The 21,969-nt window shown below is 40.8% G+C and overlaps 4 protein-coding genes across 8 annotated transcripts; 2 read left to right on the forward strand and 2 right to left on the reverse strand.

The window, feature by feature from the left end:
- Positions 1 to 208: 208 nt before the first annotated feature.
- On the reverse strand, positions 209 to 5,752 carry LOC131674357 (BTB/POZ domain-containing protein KCTD3). 2 transcript variants are annotated; one of them, XM_058952982.1, is made up of 11 exons: positions 5,500 to 5,752; positions 5,111 to 5,424; positions 4,880 to 5,041; positions 4,669 to 4,803; positions 4,110 to 4,589; positions 3,878 to 3,994; positions 2,827 to 2,832; positions 1,408 to 1,547; positions 1,154 to 1,340; positions 804 to 1,082; positions 209 to 724 (listed from the first exon to the last, which is right to left on the reverse strand). In XM_058952982.1, the coding sequence occupies exons 1-11, from the start codon at positions 5,559 to 5,561 to the stop codon at positions 519 to 521; spliced, it is 2,088 nt and encodes a 695-aa protein (XP_058808965.1). In that variant the 5' UTR covers positions 5,562 to 5,752; the 3' UTR covers positions 209 to 518. The 2 variants fall into 2 exon arrangements, with proteins under 2 accessions (XP_058808965.1, XP_058808966.1); XM_058952983.1 differs by lacking the exon at positions 2,827 to 2,832.
- A 1,574-nt stretch (positions 5,753 to 7,326) lies between these two features.
- On the forward strand, positions 7,327 to 10,414 carry LOC131674364 (odorant receptor 13a-like). Of its 3 annotated transcripts, none has more exons than XM_058952993.1 (6): positions 7,327 to 7,774; positions 8,364 to 8,764; positions 8,831 to 8,930; positions 8,996 to 9,100; positions 9,287 to 9,439; positions 9,503 to 10,414. In XM_058952993.1, exons 1-6 carry the CDS (start codon positions 7,334 to 7,336, stop codon positions 9,560 to 9,562), a joined length of 1,260 nt encoding a protein of 419 aa, XP_058808976.1. In that variant the 5' UTR covers positions 7,327 to 7,333; the 3' UTR covers positions 9,563 to 10,414. The 3 variants fall into 3 exon arrangements, with proteins under 3 accessions (XP_058808976.1, XP_058808975.1, XP_058808977.1); XM_058952992.1 differs by having other exon boundaries at positions 8,839 to 8,930; XM_058952994.1 differs by having other exon boundaries at positions 8,460 to 8,764.
- Positions 10,415 to 10,602: 188 nt separating this feature from the next.
- Positions 10,603 to 15,058, forward strand: LOC131674363 (uncharacterized). Its single transcript, XM_058952991.1, has 3 exons — positions 10,603 to 10,940; positions 11,456 to 14,180; positions 14,256 to 15,058. Exons 1-3 carry the CDS (start codon positions 10,719 to 10,721, stop codon positions 14,402 to 14,404), a joined length of 3,096 nt encoding a protein of 1,031 aa, XP_058808974.1. The 5' UTR covers positions 10,603 to 10,718; the 3' UTR covers positions 14,405 to 15,058.
- A 32-nt stretch (positions 15,059 to 15,090) lies between these two features.
- LOC131674365 (pre-mRNA-processing factor 39) lies at positions 15,091 to 21,968 on the reverse strand. 2 transcript variants are annotated; one of them, XM_058952997.1, is made up of 15 exons: positions 21,739 to 21,968; positions 21,226 to 21,344; positions 20,824 to 21,091; positions 20,687 to 20,760; positions 20,509 to 20,599; positions 20,230 to 20,387; positions 19,797 to 19,968; positions 19,475 to 19,716; positions 19,271 to 19,396; positions 17,751 to 17,899; positions 17,270 to 17,669; positions 17,022 to 17,186; positions 16,562 to 16,948; positions 16,200 to 16,483; positions 15,091 to 16,105 (listed from the first exon to the last, which is right to left on the reverse strand). In XM_058952997.1, the coding sequence occupies exons 1-15, from the start codon at positions 21,788 to 21,790 to the stop codon at positions 15,820 to 15,822; spliced, it is 2,973 nt and encodes a 990-aa protein (XP_058808980.1). In that variant the 5' UTR covers positions 21,791 to 21,968; the 3' UTR covers positions 15,091 to 15,819. The 2 variants fall into 2 exon arrangements, with proteins under 2 accessions (XP_058808980.1, XP_058808978.1); XM_058952995.1 differs by having other exon boundaries at positions 20,687 to 21,091; positions 21,739 to 21,967.
- Position 21,969: the final 1 nt, after the last annotated feature.

Below are 21,969 nucleotides of genomic sequence, written 5' to 3' on the forward strand. Positions count from 1 at the left end.
AAACGTTGATAAAGCTTATTTAGTTAACAATTATCACAAGATTTATTAGTATCAATAATTGTGATATATCAGGCTCGCAACAATTACATGACAGTCTATGATTCAGCTGATCATTGTATTCGATGACGATATATATATATATATATATATATATATATATATATATATATATATATATATATATATATATATATATCATTGATAAAAAAGACTTACTAAAATGTTGGACAAAACCAACGGCATTATTCATTTATAGATCACAGTAAAACTTATCGTTGTAACAGTGATACAATTATAAAGCTCAAAGCCTGCTCAAACATAACAATTGACAATTTTTTAATACTGGAAATACCTTGAAAAATAGTCAACTATAAACTTCAAGTTGTAAAATGACAGAGATGCGTTGATGTATGAAAATCGACGAATCACGTACGAATATATATGTTCCTATGTACACATGATTTATATAAGTCAAATAAATGCAAATGCTGTGATTGACAGGATACGACTTAAATAAATTAAGATTGATTGGCGTTTGTCGACGAGGCGACATTTTGCGACTGATTTAGAAATAAGACGTTACTTGCTTTGATCCTCGGTCCTGAGGCAATCAGTGAGGGGGACGGACTAATGCACGGCGTTGAACAATGACTGTTGCTTAGATCACACTGATCTAGCAGCTTCCATAGTTCTTCGGGTGTCGGACCACCGGGAAATTCTTTAGCTGCCAAATGCATCAAAGATAGATTTTTATTTATTTTTCATTTGATTATTTAACGTCGAATTGTAGATGAATGAACTACCCGGAGAAGAATTAATAGCTGGATCGAGTGCAGTCGTCAAATCCCACATTTGTATTGCCCCATTGGAGTGGCCGGTAAATATGAAACGCCGTGGTCTGGAGCCCATACGACTGGAACCTTCGCACTCGTGTACGCAAAACGAAGTGATAACGCTGCCGTCAATAGACTGTATCACGCAAACACGTTTACCGTTTGATGCCAATCTCACGAATAATTGGTCAGTTTCGGGTACTACTTTTTGTACAAATACTTGCTCGTCATCTTGTTCGCCAAACGGACCTTTAATTGACATAAAAAAGTTCCACTTTGTACTCGTATGAAATCGTCAACGTGACTTTTTACTATATTACCAAAATCATTTCCGGCATTGTAACTGATGCATGGTTCAAGAGCGTCCAGAGAAACTATTTTGAAACTGGCTTCGGGCGTTGAGCCTGGTTGCGTCGATATCATGCCACGGAAACGAGTTACAGCCCACGTTCTTACGTGATTGTATTCTGAGCACACCGAAACCAGATATTTCTCCGAAAGCGTCACCTGCACCAATCAATAATTTTATTATCAATGTTAATCACAAATATTTTATTGATAAATTTTTACTTACCTTAGTTACACTGCTTTGATGTACGGTGAACGTTTGAAAGAGTTGAGGTCCATGTCCCACAGTTTCCGGATGCTGAACGATCACCCTAACGCTTCCTGATCTTGTACCATAAGCTATTTCGATCCAATTTCCACTCAAACCTAGGAATATGTATTTTGATCTTTACTATACGGATTCTCGTAACAAAATTATTTGTAACTACTAACAACTGAAATATATACTTATTTTTCTTTTCAACACTCCGTGCATGGGAACTCGACTTTACGCGCGCTCAAGTAATCGAGCATACTTAAAATCTTCTCCCACAAACGTGGTATCGAAAAAAAAGTTCGGTACGAGCGCGAGAAAGTGATTTCAGCCTCGAGTGAAACTTTGGTGCAAATGTCCACACGGGGTTCAAATAACTTTCTTGCATTAGTATCGGAATGCACTAATTTGATCGTTAATTCAAAATATATTTTGAATATATTTTTAACATGCAACGAATAATTTAGATAAGAAAAATGATTTTAAGACTCAGATTTTAAGAAGTATAAACCAATCTAGGCCGCTTAAAAAAATACTAAACAAATTATACAATTTCACGAAATGTTCATGCATTATCATTGTAGTATATGTGCCCCGAACAGCAAGTGCGTTTATTTAAAAATACGGTCGTATCTTTTGTAGAAATCAAATGAGGAGATATTTCAGGTCCTAGGTATTTCTGCCTCTCTCAGATGCTATCTTAAATGTGCGATATTTTTATAACACCCAGTGCCAGCTTAATTTGAATACATGTAATATTAGTAAGAATGAAAACGCACGCTAAAATCATGTTTTCTTTTCATACAATGTCGCTATTGAATTTTTGGAACAATAGTTAAATTACATATATGCATTACTATAATATACATTAGTACAACTGGATGCATAGGGAAGAATAAGGTGCTCATTAATGATTGTAATAGAATTGTACAGCTCTATAGTGAAAAATGGCTAAATTCTTTTAACTTATAGACAACATAAAAATATATCAACAGATTTCTAATAGGTAAAGGGGCACATGTACTACTTATTTACACACATGTTTAATACAGAAAATATTGGAAAAACTCATAATGCAAAAGAATAAAATAGTAAAAAGATTATTATATCTTTTCATATCATTATTATATCTTTTGTATATCATTATATATTCACAGATAACTTTGAAACAGGACATAATTTAAACTAATTTCAATTCTATAAAGTTTCAGTATTTGGTCAGTACAAGAATTATTTCATTCTATAAAGCTAAGGTCGTTAAATTATTAAACAGTTCCTTTAATATATGAATTTTTACATGTAGATGATAGCAAAAATATAGGTACATACGATTATATAATAAATAAAGTACAAATGTAATGTGGAATTGAGAACATAAAGACCCATACTTGCCTTGTGCTATGTATCCAGTTGTACGGTACCATTTCATGAAGCAAAAAATATTGTGTTAAAGTCTTGTAAACAAATTCTGTGGTTATACAAAAAAACAACAAAAATAAAAAAACAGACAACATTTATTTCAATTATTTTATCGTGGTCGCATTTAATGCAGCTGCATACGTTAATTTTTGTTGTTGCTGTTGTCTGCTTTCACAAGATTATTAGAGCAATTTATCTCTGTAAGTAGATGAGTAAAGCTGGAAGACTAGTATTTTAATTTAACTGAAATAACAATAGTACTAAGATTTCGAAATCATATCTCATGTAAAAATCATGTGTCTATAAGTACTATAAACAATTTCTTAGCTTTTTATTATGAAATATTCTGAAGATCAATAATAATCCCTCAATAACAGATAAAGCTTTTTCGTATCTTCAAAAACGGAAAATAATTAATTGAATTCAAATTTATCTGAATATTTCTGACTATATTTTGTAAATAAACGTAAATTCAGCTACATTTTTCTAAAAAGCTTTTAGTACTTATATCGTTTTGAAAATACATGGAACCTTTTTTTCATGCATTCCTTATGTCAATTTTTTAATATTTTAATTTGTATTAATAGTGATTATTTTTATGCTGTAATGCGCAACTGCGTAAACGCGACATCTTTAAAATTATTACGAAGATATAGCTCTTGATGTGAAAGTATGGTATCCCCTGGATAAGTCATTTAATTGAAATAAATAAAAACATAAAATAGGTTATTATTGAACTATTTATAGAAGTAAATGAATTGTAAATTTATATCGAAATCAATCCTATGTACCACACTTGCTCTCAATATTTAAAATAATGAAAATATGAACTAACTTTTAGAACGGGAGGGTAGTTTTATGTGTGTTAGACTGATTGAATTGTATAAATCTAACCAATTCATTGAAGTTTCAAAAAATGATGAAAAAATAAAGTAGATTCAGCATTACTGATTGGTGCGGCTAGTTATTATTAATGAATATATATTAAAACGCTATTAATGATGGTCAATAAAAAAAAACTCACTTGTTTTCGGTGTTAAGTAAACCGATATCGCCGTTATAGGATCTTGACTAGGATCTCGATAGAGTTGTGTAACTAGCAAGTCATTATCTTTCATCCTGAGTGGAAATTTCTGCATATCTATAAAAACGAGATTGAATGATCAATATTACTAATAACTTTGAGATAACTTTCTCTGATATTTTATATAACTGTAAAAAACAAAAGTTTCAATTGAATCATAATGAAGAAATACCAATATAATTGATAGATCCGTTGTTGCATCCAAGTAAAAGGAAAGATCCTGCAGTGTCAAAAGATGAAATTGGTACTACATCCTGTATTTGCCAGTGATGAGTCATTGCATGCCAAACTCCAATTTTACCAGTGGGTGACAAAGCGACTAATTGGCTTCCAATAAAAAATAAATATTCTACACGGACATTTAAATTGAATGTACCAATGTTTGTCTTTATTCCATCTTCAGTCACACACCACAATCTCACTTGGCTACCATAAGAAATAGCCACCATTTTGCCTTCGGAACCCATTCCCATTTTGGCATTTATCGCTACTCGTTCTATAACTGACTCAACATGTGGACTTGTAAATACATGTTGCCATCCAGACGAGTCTTTTAATCTATAACAAGTTATGAAGTGTGCATAAGCTATTGCTATCCAGTTATGATGTGCTTTTATTATTTGAACTCGTAATGGATCAGCCCATCCTGAAACTATTAAATAATATTTTTCAGTAAAATTTCAATCGTAACTAAAAATAAATGTAATTGTACATATAAAAAAATAATATACCGGTTTGAGGACCAAACACTAGTCCTATATCATTTTTAAATAGCTTATTTAAATCTGCTGAACTATTTCTAACATGTCTTAGATCAAGGGATGATGTACGAGAATGAGGATGAGTTCTTTGTGTTACACGATAATCTGGAATAATAAATTGCATTTACGTATGGTTAAATAATTTGAATGTTTGTATAACCGAGTAGTAATAAGCATGTACTGATTGAATTTGTAGCAGAATTGTTTGAATTCGAAACTGCCTGTGTTGTTGAAGGTGTTTCAGTTCTAGGAGGAGGTGTCGAGGTAGAATTAGATGGTCTGCCATGAACAGACACATCACTTATAGTTGCAGAAACACTAGTTGGTTCTTGCAAAGGAATATCTGTTTGGAAAAGCTTTAATTAATCAAACAGTAGGGGAAAATGGCTTACTATTGTAGAGTGACACTTACTAGGAGGAGGTAAATAGCCATAAAATAATACATCTCCGCATGAAGACTGAGACAAATCTTCACACAACATCAGTCTTTTTACTAAAGGAGTTATTCCATAATACTCTGCCTCGTGCCTTAAAGTACGAATATTTACATCTTTCAAGTCGATATCTTTGGTTCTCAAATAATTGAGAATCACAGAGAAAATCTTTGGATCTCTGTCAATAAACAATGCTCCGCTGTCATCTCGTCTGCTGGCGATACGATTGCTCAGCAGCGCAGTGAAAAAGGAGTCGGGAATCCATGACAATGTTTGCCGTGATGTGGAAAACCTAGAAACGCAATTGAGAATGACCAAACATATTCATAATTTGTAATTGTAGGCTGACCATATGATCGAGTTTTACCTTGTTCCACCAACATTTAAATGTATGATTTCGCCCATACCAAGAGCGTGTGAAATAGCCATAGCTCGCAGACTATTAGCCGCAAGTCAAGTATCTACAAATTTATGGATGATTCTCGATGAATGTAATCGGCGGAAAACCTCATCGCTGCGGCAAGTGATGGATAATCATTGCACTCGGAACCAAAAGGCAAACGGAGATTCCGTAAGACGACATGTTGCGTCGTCGTTTGTGTCACACACAGCAGGGCAACAGCAAGCATCTTTTTTTTTCCTTCGGCGTTGTCTGCGCAGATGCCTTGGCGCATCTAATATTGACAGCCGCGCTTTCGCGGCGAAGCTAATGCTATTATTATTTATATAGATATACGAGGGCATTGCAACTTTGCAATCGATATTAAGCGTGAACCGTCTAAACAATTTTTGTCGAGCGAAAAAGTGCAAACTATAGCAGCTTGTGTTATAGCCTCGAAATAGCCTCGGAATACATTTAACTCCAAAACTGTTTGCTGCGTGGAAGACTCCGTTTTCGTCTACAAAAAATTGCAATACTGTTTTGTCGATTATTGTTACACTGAAACGAAATGGACACAGTTGCATAAATGTCTCATGGTTGAAATATTGAACATGGACATTTTGCGTTCGACTAATGACCTTTTTTAACAAATATAGAGACTATTTGTTTGACATTTTTTCGATGCAATACAATTGCGTTAAGTTTATGCGAAGGCGCGAAATGTTCTGTTAGATGGGTCGATTGTATGCACGCTCGCTTGTAGAGAGAACCGTAGAAAACACACACACACACACACATATATTTCTCCCTCGGATTTCTGAAAGAATGCTTTATTGTATACGATTTATTAGTTTAAATTAAGACACTTTTAACAACGTAATTGGCAACCGGACCAAAACTGTTAAGTGATAGAAACTCGATTGAAAATCTGGATGTCGTATCGAAAAAATTGCAATAATATATGTAACTTATTAATCGGGACGCCGTACAGAAAGTAGGACTTGGCCATAATGCGCTCAATAATTGGGCTTTCCACACGTTTTGCAAAATATGACCTTTATAAGGATCTATAACTTGCTTTCAATCTAATCAAATCAAGTGATTTTTATAATTCTTCATTCAATATATGTTGAAAATAATAAGTCTTATTTAGAAAATTTGCGGTTAGAAATTGTAACTTAAAATTTTAATGATTTCATTTACTGTTTTCGGTGGCTTGTCACTTTTCAGCAGATACGCGTGCTTCGTTTTCATTTTCGCTAATATGGAAAGGATAAAAGGAACAGGAAGATCAAAGTTAAAGAGAGAAAGATCATGAAACAAAGCAGCTATACAATGCCAATAAAGCCCTTTCCGTCTGCAAGAGAAACATGTATGATTATTAGGTGCAAGCGTGGCAAGATAATGATGGATGATGTACTAAAAATAGAGAAAAGCACGAGGTCTTGAGTACGCGTTTGGATGCAAGCTCGATAACTCGAGCCTATATAAAAATTTAAGGAGGTCAGCTGACAGCTGGGGATGCTGATTTATGTAGAATGATAAGCTGCGAAAAAAGTGATTGGCGAGTAGTAACTTATGTTCGGCCGGATAATGCCCTCGTAAAGTGCGGGTCAAATGCAAATAACCGTTGATTAGTTGAATAAAAGCTGGCAGACGTAGTTACCTATATGGGAAATTAGCGGTCTCGGAAGTGTCATCTAAATAGCTATAGTTGCAGGGAGAAGTCGATCGGATCGAGCGACAAGTTAAGTAGGAGTGAGTGAGAGAGAGAGAGAGCCAGTGGCTATCCGGTCGGCCGGGGTATACAATTACGAGGATGGGCAGCGGCGGCATTGAGTACGAGAGGCTGGTCTTACCGCTGAAGCTCGCTTGCCAGGCGTTCAGTTGCTGGCCTTACACGATACATCCGCTGTACCAGGCATTCGTGCTGGTGGGCTTGCTGACGTGGGTGAGCTCCTGCACAGCCGAGCTGCCGATGCTGCTGGCTGGCGACGACGTGAACAGGACGATCGAGGCCAGCTTGATCACCCTTGCCTCCTACATGACCGTGGTGCGTTTCCTGCTGTTCAGTCTGCGCCGCGAGGAGATGCTCTACGTGCTCGAGGTCATGCGCTGCGACTGGACGAGCGTCCAGGATAACGCCGAGGACGCGCGGCTTCTTATCAGCAAAACCCTCGGCACCTTCAGGCTCTCGAAGCTCTTCATGCTCAACACGTTTATCGCTGGGCTGGCCTTTGCCGTCTTGCCCGCGCTCGAGGTTCGCTTGTTGTTTCCTTTAGCCGCGACTACCCCGACTGTAGCTCGAGCTTCGGGTCGACGATTCGCGTGCAGCCGTGTTCTATCACCTGCCACGTGGCCGGCGTCAAATTTAACTGTACGAACGAGAGGCATCGTCTGGAATCGGCCGTTTTACAACGATTCGCGAGCTTTCCTTTTACAGTTGCCGATGTCGCTTCCTCGCCCGAGCAAGTTTTTAAGTTTTTTCAGCGTCGCGCTCGCCGCCTTACGATCAATCAAGATCTTTCGAATGTCAATGCCTGAAATAGCTGTTTCTATAGCCGTAATCAGCCATGTGCGGTCGTTATTTTTTGGCGTCCGTAGCAGCTCGTTTTTCCAGTTTTTTGTTTTTAATCTTTGGTCCCGGTACACGCGGCGACGCTCGAGACCGCAACGGGCGACGCCATCAAGCAAACGAAAAGAGCCGACCACTCGCGGGCATAAATCCGGGAGGGCTTCGTGCCGAAATATACGAGGCTGGAGCATTCGGTTTCAGGCCAATAAATAATAACGGTGGCGCCAGAAGACGCCGTCGGCAGAAAAATACGTTACGATCGACCGGCTTACAGCTCGAAAATTGCTCGGGGGAAGTGGCGGAAGCTCGGCTCGGGACAGACGCGCGTGCCGAGCAGCCGTTACAAGCGTGCGTTAAGCGTGCGGCGCAGCAAGCGTTTCTAGCCGGAGGCGACGGCCGCGCGGGCGTGCTCCCCTTCGGCGGCCGCTACTTCTTCAACCACACGAGGTCCGGCTCGGTCTACGCGGCCACCTACGCGGGCAACGCGCTCGTGGGCGGCATCGGCTGCAGCACGATCGCCGGCGCGACCTGCTTCAGCCTGATCACCACCATCCACGCCTCGGCCAAGTTCGCGCTCGTCCGCCGCCACTTCGAGTCCATCAGCCACGCCGAGTGGATGGGCCGCTCGACGGGCAAGTTCAGGCTCTGCGTGCGGGAGCATCAGCAGTGCATCAAGTAACCGCGGCCGATTCATCCGCGAGCGTCCAGAGTTGCAATGTACGCAGCGCGCTCGTGCGCAAGGTTTGCAGAGACGGTCGAACGGATAATCAACCTGCTGGCGCTCGCGCAGTTCGTCGTCAGCACGGGTCTCCTGTGCTTCGCCGGATTCCAGATGACCATGGTACCCGCCGACTGACGCGCACGAGCGCGAGTGCAAACCGATGACCGATGCCCAATGACCAACAGATGCTGAAGGACAGGGCTCGCCTCACCAAATACGGCTCCTTTCTCAACGCCGCCGTCTGCGAGCTGTTCATTTTCAGTTACAGCGGTCAGCGCTTGAAATCCGAGGTACGATTGCTCTGCGGGTGCAAACGTTCTACGAGGCGTGACCTCTTCGCTGTCCTCGCGCCGGAAAAGTCGGTCGCGCGTCTTCGTATATATCCTCGATCAAACGCTCGAATGTTCGTGCCATTGGCGAAAACGCATAATCAGCTTTCTCCTCACGCGCCTCTCTTGCCTTGCTCGCCTTTGCAGAGCCAGGCTGTCGCGGACTTTGCGCAGTTGACCAATTGGGTGGGAGCCTATCGAAAGTCCGTCGACATTCAAATAGTCATAATGCGCGCCAGCAAGGCCTGCACCATTACGGCAGCCAAGTTCTACGACATGACTCTCGAGGCATTTTTAAAGGTAAGCTGCGGCGCCAAGTGTCCATGCTCGCGAAACTTGACGTGTCATCAATGTTTACAACAGGTTCTCAGCTCCTCCTTTTCCTACTTCTCGGTGCTCGTCGCCAAGCAGGACGACTCATAGTCGACCAAGCGAATTACCTATCGCTTTCTGCACTGTTCTCGTCCTCACGTGTACATGAATAGTGTAAATAACGGCTACAAAAGCCACTTGATCACGCCCTCCTTAAGAATTTAATAAGAAAAAAGAAAAAATTGCATTCACCGCAGTACATTTGGATAGTTTACACTATGCCAATTAAAATAATTACAAAGCAACATTGTCATTCCGTACCGAATTCTAAGGAAAGCATTGCCGTTCGTACAAAATTAGCATAAAGCTTTTTCTTCTCGTGTATAGCCGTTGGGAAGTTATGCAAAGCAACCGCGCTCACGAAAACAATGCTACAGGGACGTTTCTTTGTAGATTGTCGGCCACGCTCGAAAAACGCATTAACGCGATATATGCGCGCAGTATTTTTCGTTCAAATATATCTTTTAGATAAGTGCTTTTATTTTCGTCGTATCGAAACGTTCTCGCGGTCTCGTTCGCACGAGACTCAACCAAATTATAACAGCACATTTCGTTATTGGTGCAAGAATTAAATGTGAACCTCGCATGGTCTCTTCACCCTTGGTACGCTCGAGGGCAAACGTCCACCCGAGGTCCAAATTACTTTCTCGCGCTAGTATCGAATACGTACCATACACAGACAACACCGCCGCTAAATAGAAAAACACTTGGTGAATGCACACCGCAGATCCATCGTCATAGCATAGCGTATATATATTTTTATAAATTCTTCTGTCGCTCGATTTTCTACACAAAGGCTAAAATAGACGCACACACGCGTAATGGAAAGCAGCTGGGACGCACGCAAAAGAGAAAGACGGAGAGGAGAGCTGTAAAAAGCGGTAGGCTCGTGCACAAAGAAAACAAGTAGCAGCAGCCACGAGATGATGTGTACAGTAATAGTCGCGCAACGGGCGACGGACAGGCGCAGTAGTACAAGGCGTCCATACGCGCGCGCGCGTGTGCGTGTCTACGTATACGTGCCGCGGCGCGGCCGGGGCAAGCAAAGCGAGCAACGCTGCTGCCTCTCTGGTAGTAGTCTGGCAGTAGTCGTCGCTCGCTCGTCAGAGTGAGAGGTGTCGTTTTGCCGAGCGCCGCGAAAGTCGTCGTTCTCGCGTATACCTCTTGCAGCTAAGCACATCCGCCCGGAGGAATAAAGAGAAAAAACATGGCAGCCTCGCGAGTGAGGCTGAGCTGTCGGCTCGCGCTGCTGGTGCTGCTGTTGGTCAGCGGCTGCGCCCGCGGCCAGGTGCGCATCGACGAGGTGGCCGTCTCCTCGACGAACGTGCCACGCGAGGCCGTCTCGCAGCTTCTCATCGAGAGCGCACTAAACTCGCTCAACGAGCGGAACACCTACAGAAACAGCCAGCTCATCGAGGCTCGCAAATTGGTAAGTTCTCGTTACTTTGCAAAGAGAGCGCGCTCCGTGGCGAGCTGTCGTGTGGACTTTCGCGTGCTGCTGCTGCTGCTGCTGCTGCTGCTGCTGGTTATTACGCAGGATTTCTAGATCGGTCGATGAAGTAAGCGCGCTCGAGAGAAGCCCTGGAGCGCTCGGAACCGTTGGCGGACTCGCGCGCGCTGCAGCGCGCACTTCGCATTTCCACTTTTTTTTTCATCCCGCGACGCTTTCTCGCGCATTGTTATCGCGTCTGCATTCGAAAGCGCGCTCCGTGACCTCTAGCCGTCGCCAGTTTTCTCACTCTCTCGCCATTATCGGCGCGCGATTATTTCGAGAGCACACAATTGGCGCATGCAACTTTGTTCAAGTGTGCCATTGTCACTCGCAATATTTACTCTCGGCAATATGAGACTCGGGTCTGCGGCGGCGAGGCGCACGCCTCGATTCGTCACTCTCTTCCCTGGACGTCGGGAAAAGCAACGCTCGCCTTGTTTATCCGGTTGCAGGTAAAGTCGCCGTACGTCATCTACCAGCTGAGGCTGAAGTTGGAGCCGGCGTGCGCCGACTCGGAGCAAAGTTGCAGCAACGAGATCTGCAGTCTCGACGTGCGTCAACACGAGCAAGGCGTGATCAACGTGATCGGCGAGTCGATCAAGTGCGACTCGACGGCGGAGGCCAAGGCGGCCGCCGAGAGGGAGACGATCGAGGGCTTGGAGCGGCAGGTGGTGAAGGGGCCGCCGAGCTTCGACAGCGAGGTGCAGGTGCACGAGGACCAGAATTATCGACCGTTCGTGGCGGTTCGTGCCAACCAGTCGGAGTACTGCCCGGGCTGCCCGTACGAGTTGAACCCCTCGCTGCCCGGGCTCACGGCCTTTAGCGAGCAGGCTCTGCGCTCGATGGACGAGGCCGCGGTCAGCGACTTCAAGCACAAGCTCGTCAGCATCGTGCGCGTCAGCCGCGCCGTGCCCGCCAATGCCAACCTCGTACGCTATCAGCTGCTCATGGAGATCGCCGAGTCCAATTGCCTCAAGAGCTCGCTCATCGAGCTGTCCGAGTGCTCCGCTCAGTCGAATCTGCCCATCAAGCTGTGCCTGGTCACCTTCGAGGAGCGCCCCTGGAGACCCGACAGCCGGCTGATCACCAACAACAACTGCACCGAGCAGCTCGGCACTGCCGACAACGAAGTCAGCGCGAACCTTCAGCCCGCCAAACTCGGAAAATCCTCGGAGATTGCTGCCAAGCCAGTCGACGAGCCCGCCAGTACGGTCAAGCCCGAATTCTTCGACCAGATCGCCCAGGAGGCTCAAGAGGTAGCTCGCGTGCCTTCGGCTCAATTGCCTGGGCAAGTTTTCCAAAAGACCGACAATGTCGAAGCTGTCGACGCGAGCGAGCTGCCGCACACCAAACCCCACTTCAGCGCTGACAAGCTTAAGGAATTCGACGAGTTCCTGCAGGATTTCGACGCTCCCGTCAAGTTCGAAGCCACGACTGTCAAGGATTTCGGTGAACCCATCGACGAGGAGCCCACGAAGAAAGAGCAGGTCGCCACCAACAGTCCCAAGGAGGAAATCACGGAGGACAAAGAGGCGGCGCCCGACGAGCAAGCCGCAGCTGCCTTCAAAGACAAGTCCACCGCGATTGCCGATGCGGCCGTCGAGACTGCGAGGATCAAGAGAGATTTAACGCAGAAACCAGTGGAGAATAATAAGGCGATGCTCAGAAAATTGACCGTGAAAGCGATCGAGCTGGTGGATCAACAGGACGACGATGACAAAAGGAAACGCGTGATCGACGTCTTGGGCGTGGACAAAGAAAGACGTGATTCCAACGTAGTTTATTATCTGACCGTGGAAGTTGCACCGACCGACTGCTCGGAAAAAGATCAGTCGACCGAGTGTCTCGATGAGGTAATAATACCTGGATCCACCGAAATTTGCAAAATTAGTGTCGCCACGAGCGAGAAAAAACCATTGCAGTCACCGAAGTTACTGCACTACGATTGCAAGTACAAGCAAAAGTCGGAAAGCCGATTTAAGCGCGAGAATATCTTGGGAGGTCAAGAGCCGCACGATCCAGAAGATCCGAAAATCAAGAAATTCATTGAACTCGGCTTGCAACAATACTCGGCAAACTATCATGGAACGCATGAACCTATGATCAGTAAGGTCAGAAATGTCACGGTTCAGGTCGTGTCTGGGTTGCTGTACAGAATCGAGACTGACATTGGCTCTAGTACCTGCAAAAAAGGCGAAACGTTGAATTGTCAATTGAATACGGAGAAAGAATCGAAACAATGCATCATTGAGGTATGGTCGCAACCTTGGATGGACAAGGGCAATCCGAAAATCAAAGTCAAGTGCGATCAAGATAAACGTGAAAAACGTTCGCTGCGAGGAGTCAATTACAGTGTGAAAATGTTACAGCAGTCCAGACAGCTGAAGGAAGAGAAATTGTTTCACGCTTTCATCGATAAATACAAGAGGAAATACACATCCGAAGAAGAGAAGGAAAGGAGGTTTAACATTTTCCGCAATAATTTGGATATGATAGAAGAATTGCAAAGAAATGAGCAAGGCACGGGTCGCTACGGAGTCACCCAATTCGCCGATCTCACCAAGGCTGAATTCACGGCAAATTACTTGGGCTTAAAACCAGTATTGAGGTCTGACAACGATATACCATTGCCGAAGGCCGAAATTCCAGACATTGAATTACCAGAGAATTTCGATTGGAGACACTACAACGTTGTAACTCCAGTAAAGAATCAGGGTTCGTGTGGATCCTGCTGGGCTTTCTCGGTGACCGGCAACGTTGAGGGGCAATACGCGATCAAACACGGCAAATTGCTGTCGTTATCTGAGCAAGAACTAGTAGACTGTGATAAGCTTGATAGTGGATGCAACGGTGGACTGCCGGATTCCGCTTATAGGGCTATCGAAGAGTTAGGAGGCCTGGAATTGGAGTCTGATTATCCCTACGAAGCCGAGGATGAAAAATGTCATTTCGATAAGAACAAAGTTAAAGTTTCTATTGTATCCGGATTAAACATTACTAGTAATGAGACGCAAATGGCTCAGTGGCTTGTTCAGAATGGCCCGATGTCTATTGGAATCAATGCTAATGCTATGCAGTTCTATATGGGAGGAGTTTCTCATCCTTTCAAGTTTCTCTGCCGCTCTGATATTGATAGTCTTGATCACGGCGTTCTTATTGTCGGTTATGGAATAAAAAGTAAGTTACGCCATTTTTAATTTGCTAACTTTTAATATAACAACTCATTAACCATTTTTTCATTTTATTTTATAGCTTATCCCATTTTTAAAAAGAGCATGCCATATTGGTTAATCAAAAACAGCTGGGGTCCACATTGGGGCGAGCAAGGTTACTACCGAGTATACCGTGGAGACGGAACCTGCGGGGTTAACCAAATGGTTACGAGTGCAGTCATCGCCTAAAAAGGAAGACTCATGGAAATTTGTCATCTAAACCTCGATTGTTCGATTTAAAAAGTAAGTTTAAGAGAAATCAAATACAAGAAATTCACTTGAATTTAATGAAAGTTTCGAGAATTCAAAATTTGCGTGTGTTTTTGTGCAGATACTTAATATTATACACAAATACAAACAAATTTATACGCGAAACCAAGACATATGACAACGACATTGTCGTTCTTTAAATAAATAATTATAGGATAAATTATTCTTTTTCTACGGACTACTTAAGATAAACTAGTAGATAACTCTATATAAACAGATGCACTGAAGTAAAAGAAATATTATTTGTTACATGACATTGATAGAGTTTTTGTACAAAGTTTGCTTTATTAAAAAGTTTTTGTTAATACTCTTTTACTGATCATTGTAAATTATTCAATACTTTTTATTTTTCCTTTTATGTATTATATAACATGGCAAATACTTGTTATGATATAAATCTGTATATTATAATCTATGTATTTATACTAATCTCAACGCGTGTGCCAATGTTTTGTACGCAAAACGAATATTCAAATTACATATTTTTGTTAAATAATTAATTTTCAAAGCTTTGCACTGAAAATGTTTGTAATATTTGAAACTTAATTGTGATATTTTTTCAAAGGAAATGAATAAATAACATTACAAACAATAAGTATTTCAGATAAAAAAGTTTATTTGATGATCATGTACTCCAATGTTATTTTAAGTTACACGAAAACTATACAGAATTTGCTACACATCGTGTACCAACGCATTTATTTTCTTTTTCGCACATCTAAAATCCACCTAAATAAAGTAAATAGATATGTAAGGTCCTTTTAAATGAAATCAATATTCAAAATCTTTTATTTAGTTCAATTGTTTTTGAAATTGTAGGTCAAATATATTTTTTCCAATTGATTCGCAATAAATTAACGACGATTGGATTTTTAAAACTAAAAACAGCAAGCATCATGCGATACATTATTAATATATATCAATGTTCTCGTACATAGTATCACGTGCGTCATTATGTGTGTAATAACGATTTTGTCTTTGTCTTGAAAAAGAAAAAAAGGAAGTAATAATAGACAAACCAATTCAACAACGAAAAATATAATGGATGAATCGTGTGAATAACTCTTCAGTCAGAGAGAAATAATGTACAAATACTCAATATAAGATAGCCTAAAGGAGGAAAAAGCGTAGATATACATAAAAGTATAGTCGACAACAGCATGATAGCTGGGCAAAAATTGGAAATATAGACTTAGTGAGTTTCAATCCACATGGACCTCAACGTGCTTTCATATGAGTGCGACAGAATACTCGATGATAAGGTATAGCGCGCAAAATACAGATGGGACAAGTATCTCAGATTGATCCACTTGAATCTACTCATATAAGTATTTTTAATAATAATTATACGAGCCCCATTGATTGTACGGAGCATAAGCTTGTGGACCACTTTGGCCGTACTGCCAATTTTGATAATTAGCATAGTTTGGATCCGAGGGTGGTGGATACTGTTGATAGCCTTGCTGGTAACTGCTTTGACTACCATATTGACCACTCTGGAATTGTTGTTGAGATTGATAAGAGGCTGCACTGCTACTGTACTGGTAGGACTGCGAACCGACTGGCGCTGGAGGGGCATTCGACGTATCTGTTTTTGTTTTCTTTGGTGGCGTTACGTCACTGTTTGAAAAGATAAAAAAAGAAATTAAAAAAAAATACTAGAGACATTTCGCAGTTGAAGCATGAAATAAAGTCAACGAATAGCAACACTTACGATTTGTCATCGTTCTTCGTCTTTTTCCTTTCCTTGGCTTGCTTTATACATTTTTGAAATTGTTCGTGCGCCTTCAAAACTTGACGAATGTCGGTACTAAAATCTTCTAGAAACTCAACTTTACGTTGAGCAAATAAAACTCGCTGCTCCGCATCAGCATGCTCGCGATCTATAAACAGGTCCATGTAGCTCACGACTTCTTGAACATTGATTGGAGTTCTTTGAAGACCCAAGTCTATTAATTGCAGGTACAATCTTGGATTGTCTTTATCTTTCTCTGTAGCCTGAAAAACAGACATTGAAAAGTGCATTAGATGAGTATGAACGAAAAAACATCATCGTTATGCCGTTAAAGCAATTACCTTCAGTAAAACTTTGACAGCTCTATCCGTCTCATTCTTTATTTTACACAAAAATCTTGCATATTTAACGACGATATTATTGGCTATTGTCCTGTTTTTACTGCTATTTACGTAGTGCTCGTACAGGCTGCATGTTTTTTCTAAATCCCCTCGCCTTCGCTCAATGTTTATCCTTCGATATGCTACTTGCAACATGTTTGGTATAACGCTGTCGATATTTTCGAGAATACTGGCTGCGCTATCAAAGTCGTTCTGGCTTTCTTCGAACGTCGCCCACTGTAAGTGAAGGTTGGGCTTTTTTGGATGATGAACTTTGCATGCTCGAGTATATACATCGCGAATTCTCTCGATATTATCACCTTTTAACGACTCCAGATATCTGATGTACTGCAAGAGGAATCAAAAAATTAATTTGCGACGAGACAAGACAAAAATGAGATAAATTGACAGAAAAACTTACTCTGAGCCAAAATTCGTCGTAAAGTGCGCAAGCAATGAGACACCTTTCGAAAAGAACAACTATGCGATTCTGATCTTTCTGTTCAATCTCGTAATCTAAATATTCCTTCCAATTTTTCAACTGGCACCTTTCCAGAGGCTTGACGTGAAAGTAAGGCCTTTTGATCTGTTAAAGAGCCAGGAAGAAAATGCTAAGTAAAATAATGTTTATTGCACTCGAGAAAAAGAAACGAAAGCGAAGTTCCTTACTCCCTCTTCAAAAGTCCACCTAGCTGCCACGGCATTCACATTCATCTTGTGCATTTTCCTTCTGCTGCTGATAATTTTCTCGCGAATGGCGCGAGTCTCTTCATCGGTGGGTGGCGTCTCGTTGGGCGGAAGATCTTCACCAGGTGGTGCATCGTCATCACCTGTCGTTGTATCTTCCGCTTTGAGCAGAGCTTTGACTTCGCCGCGTAAAGCCAGAAAGTCGTCGACGTTCAAAATACGATTCGGACTATTGTTCGTGATAAATTCTTGGAAGGACTCAAAGTGCGACATGTAGCCTAGGGTTGGGGTATTCAAAAGTCTATCGTAGATCGCCATGACTTTTGCATGGCGTTTGTTTTCCGTCTCCCATTTAATGTAACTTTCCCAAAGCCGATCGGATCTGCACAGGATAAACGAATTAATAACCAGTTGGCAACAACAGTCAGATAATGCATGAACATATTGGAATGAGGTAGCAAACCTGAATTCGAGACCACAAGCGTCGATAGCTCTTTCGTATTGCTCTCTCATTTTCTCCTCATTTTTCTCATAAAGTACTTTACAGTGATTGATGTAATGCAGCCACAAGTCGACGCTAAGAGAGATGGCTTTGAGGCCTTGATCGAATACCTGTGTAAGAATGATCGTGATGGATTATAACGAAGAATGGCAGATAGACCGGTAGGTAATGATCTAGTATCGCGGAAAACCGAGCGATCGCGATCGGCTGAGCGATATATGTAGAGCAGCATATATTGAGCAGCAGACGGATCGACGTGTTTATTATATATACTTAATTTAATGCCAACTTAGACCTAGGCTATGTTAAAATAGTGTGTATCCTAGATTATCTCGTCTCGATCTTATATGCATAATTTGATGTATAGTATTGTATGTATAATATACAACACTATTTGATAAGCTTTTTTAGCGACACCTCACGAGTACCGTGTCGCTTTTTTTTGGTAACTTAAAGTACTTTGTTTTGCTTTTTTGTACTTAACGTGTTTTTCATACTCACGTAACATAAACATACTACTCTGTAAATAAATAGTCGTTATTAAGAAGACTGAGAGATTGCTGAGCATTGTGCATTCACCTTTAGAATGGGGGAAGAATTCCGCGCGGTTCGAAGTGCCTTCCCGTCCGAATCGAATGTTATCTTCTCATTCCCTCTTTCTCTTTCACTTTGTCTATTGACACCCTCTCTTGCTTGTCGCGTTCTCTCTGCGTTGTGCTCGGCCGGACGCCCAAGCTATTAAGCCACGTCACTTGCGAAAGCAAGTAACGAGCGACAAGGGCACCCTTACTTTCTCTCTCTATCCCTCAATCCCCCCTTCTTTTCATACATTTATTGTTCTCTTTATCATTGTTATAAAGGTCTTTTACAATTTTCAACTTTTAGCTCTCGGATGTATAAGTATATAGTAGTAGCATATGTACAAGCGCATAGTACATCAAGTGTAATAACAGAAAACAACACAACGACAACGACAGCAGCAGCACACATGTTTTTTGTTTCTACATCAAGAAAAAGAAACAAAAGCTCGTATCCGACTTACTTAATTACGTATCGTATAGCACTCTTATAATACTTATAATACTTATAGTAATCATAATTGTAGTTGTAGTAGTAATAATAGAAACTAAGTAATAGCATGTAATAGCACTGTGGTACGGATAAATTATAATGTAATGATTTTTCTAGTTGATAAGTCGCACGAGTGGCTAATTGGTAAACGAGGAGAGTCGCATAGGTGCCGCAAGACGTGCTAGGCTGTTGAAAGGGAAAATCATAATTTACGTGCGTGCACAACACAGTCCACGCGATTTCCTAACACCAACTAGTATTTGTTTATCATATTGTATTAGATAATTAAATACTGTATTATACTTAAAGTACTTCATTTTTTGCATTGTATACACAATAAAAAAAAAATTAAAAAAAATAAAACTTAACCTAACTGAGATATCTTCTGACGAAGTATAAGTGACACTCACCGTTTGTACTCGCTCGGGATCACCTTTTTTCTTCTCGTAATCGGCATACTTGCGCCAGTAACCGTAGCAGTACGGGTAACGTTCCAGAAATTTACTATAAGCTTCGCGAGCTGCTTCGGCATCGTTCTAAAATAACAGTTCCATTTCGGTCGACTCCTTTTGAAACTTGCGTGGATTGTTAGAAAAATTATAATCATTCCTTACCTCCTGATCAACATATTGTAAAAGATATGTCCAGCCAGTGAAATCCGATGGATCGTCATTCACGGCTTTCCAATACTTTTCCAACTCAGGTAGAGATTTTTTTTTGGGAGAGGCAGGTTTTGTATCTGATTTTTCGCTTAAATCCGTTGAAATGGTAGCTTTTTTAGCAGGAGTTTCATCGTTGTTTTCAGATGTAGGCGAGCTAGGGTCGTATTCACCTTCGGCAGTTCTCTTGCGTTTGTCTAAAATAAAAAATTTATTTGTCAAAGTATAAATGACAAATTTGTCACTTTTTAAACAAAATGAGAACAATGTATCTTACTCGTCCCATCAGACTTCGTTTTTTTGTCAGATTTACTGGTGTTTTTGCTACCTTTTCTCTTTTTTTCACTTTCAAGTGGCAATTCATCTTCAGAAACTGACTCAGTCTCGCCTAGATCAGCTGGTTGAGCTGCTGGTAGTTCTTCATCTGATACTGCTTCAGTTTCTGGTTCCTTTTGATAACAAAAAGAAATAAATTTAGCATAAATATTTTAAAAAGATATACAGTTATTTAGTGATTAGTACTTGCAATATATATGACATTGAAGAGGATGATTTTACTTTATAACATTTATGGGTGGAATAGAGTTGCTTTTCAATATTAAGCAATACTTTAGGACCAAGGAATATGTAGAGAAAAATTTTTGTGCAGATAAATAAGCATGAACAGAACAATATCAACAGTTATTTAACAATTATTTATAAAAACTCACCTTTGCAGCAGCTTCCGCTGGTAATTCATCTTCTGATACAGCTTCTGTATCTGGCTCAGTTTTCTTTGTCGGTAAATCATTTTCCTGATCACTAATTTCTATAACTTCATCACTATTAATCCCTTTGGTATTTGATTTAATTTTACTACCTTTTCTCTCTGAAACATTAGATACATTCTGCTATCATCTTTTGTATAAATCAATTTGATAAAGCTGAATAATATTAAGCAATAATATTTATAATTATTATAATAAAGATAAGTAATTAATTTTTATTACCTTTAGGCTTTGGTTCTTCTAAGTCATCTAAACCAAAGTGATTGTCTGTGTCATCTTCAATTAAAATGCATTGATCATCTGCATCATCATCCTATAAAATAATAGTTACAATTTATGTAAGAAGAAAAAATGCAATATTTAGTATAAGTACAGAATAAATATATTAAAATTAACATACCATTGCATCTACTGATTTTTTCTCGTGTGACTGATCATTGTCATTATTGACAGGAGGTGCATTATTTGTATCCGCTGGAGCAACAAAACTTGCATCAGTTTCAGTAACATTGTCTTCCTCTTGACTACCTGGCATACTTTCAGGATCAAATTCAGGAATGTTTTCTTGTTCCTGCAGAGGGGCATCGTCAGGCAATGTTTCATGGCACTCGTTCGTTTGGTTTTCTTGCTCACTCTCACATTCATTCATTGGTTCATCGCCTTGGGGTTGATTTGTGTCTTCTTCATTCTCAAGAGTGGCACTTAATTGTAATTGTATAGCACAACTATCTTGATCTTCTATAGCTTCTTGTTGCATTCCATTCTCAGATGTTTCATTGTCATCTTCCATAAGAGCACTATTTTCCTAAAATTAAAAATAACTATTCTTATAAACTAATCCGTGAAAAAATAAAAAACTGTCAATTTGCTTGAAAAAGTTATAATTATCAAGATATAATTTGAATAAATATTGATACGTAAATATAATTCATTCTTTACCTCCTCAACTTCTTGAATGCTTTTTGCAGCTCGAGTAGCTCTTGTGGCTTTTTTCGCTGGCGTTTTCTTTGGGGTTGCAGCGACAGCTTTGACTGTCCTGCCAGACCTTGTGCGTCTCACTAAACAGAAGAGTTGAGATGAAACATTAAATTGACAATAAGTATTGAATTATACATTCGAAACAAATACATGCTTTAAAAATATAGGTCGGGCACAATTTCAATGAACATTTCAGTTATTCACAAAAATGAGGAAGCGATACGTAACGATCGGCACAATATATTTATACATGTATATTGTCGTGGGCAAGCGATGAATACGGATGTGTACGTGGGACGCCATTTGCGCAATGGCGGCTCGCGCTCCAAGCATTTACGCGGCACGGCAACGTGCACTTGGGCTCGTCGATGATTGTTTTCTACAATCTATTGGCACTTTTCCATTACAATTCAGCATTACCAATTATCGGTGCTAATAGTTCAGGATAATTGACATGTATTTCAAGAGAAATACCTGGTTCATTTTCGACGAGCTCGCTATTCTCGTCACCGCTCAAGGACGACATTTTTTCGCAATTGATTCGTCAACTTATACTATCACGTTGCAAACTAGCACTTGGGTGTCCAATGATACTTTGTGTTCGCAAACCTCGCGGGAAAATTCATTCGCACCAGACACCTTCACTCTTGCCTCTCGTTTTATCGTCTCTAATTTTGCGTTTATCGTGCAATGGCTGCGCACTAA

This window comes from Phymastichus coffea, unplaced genomic scaffold (assembly GCF_024137745.1).
Source record: "Phymastichus coffea isolate CEN01 unplaced genomic scaffold, Cenicafe_Pcof_1.1 PCOF00234, whole genome shotgun sequence".
In the NCBI taxonomy this organism is placed as follows: Eukaryota; Metazoa; Arthropoda; class Insecta; order Hymenoptera; family Eulophidae; genus Phymastichus; species Phymastichus coffea.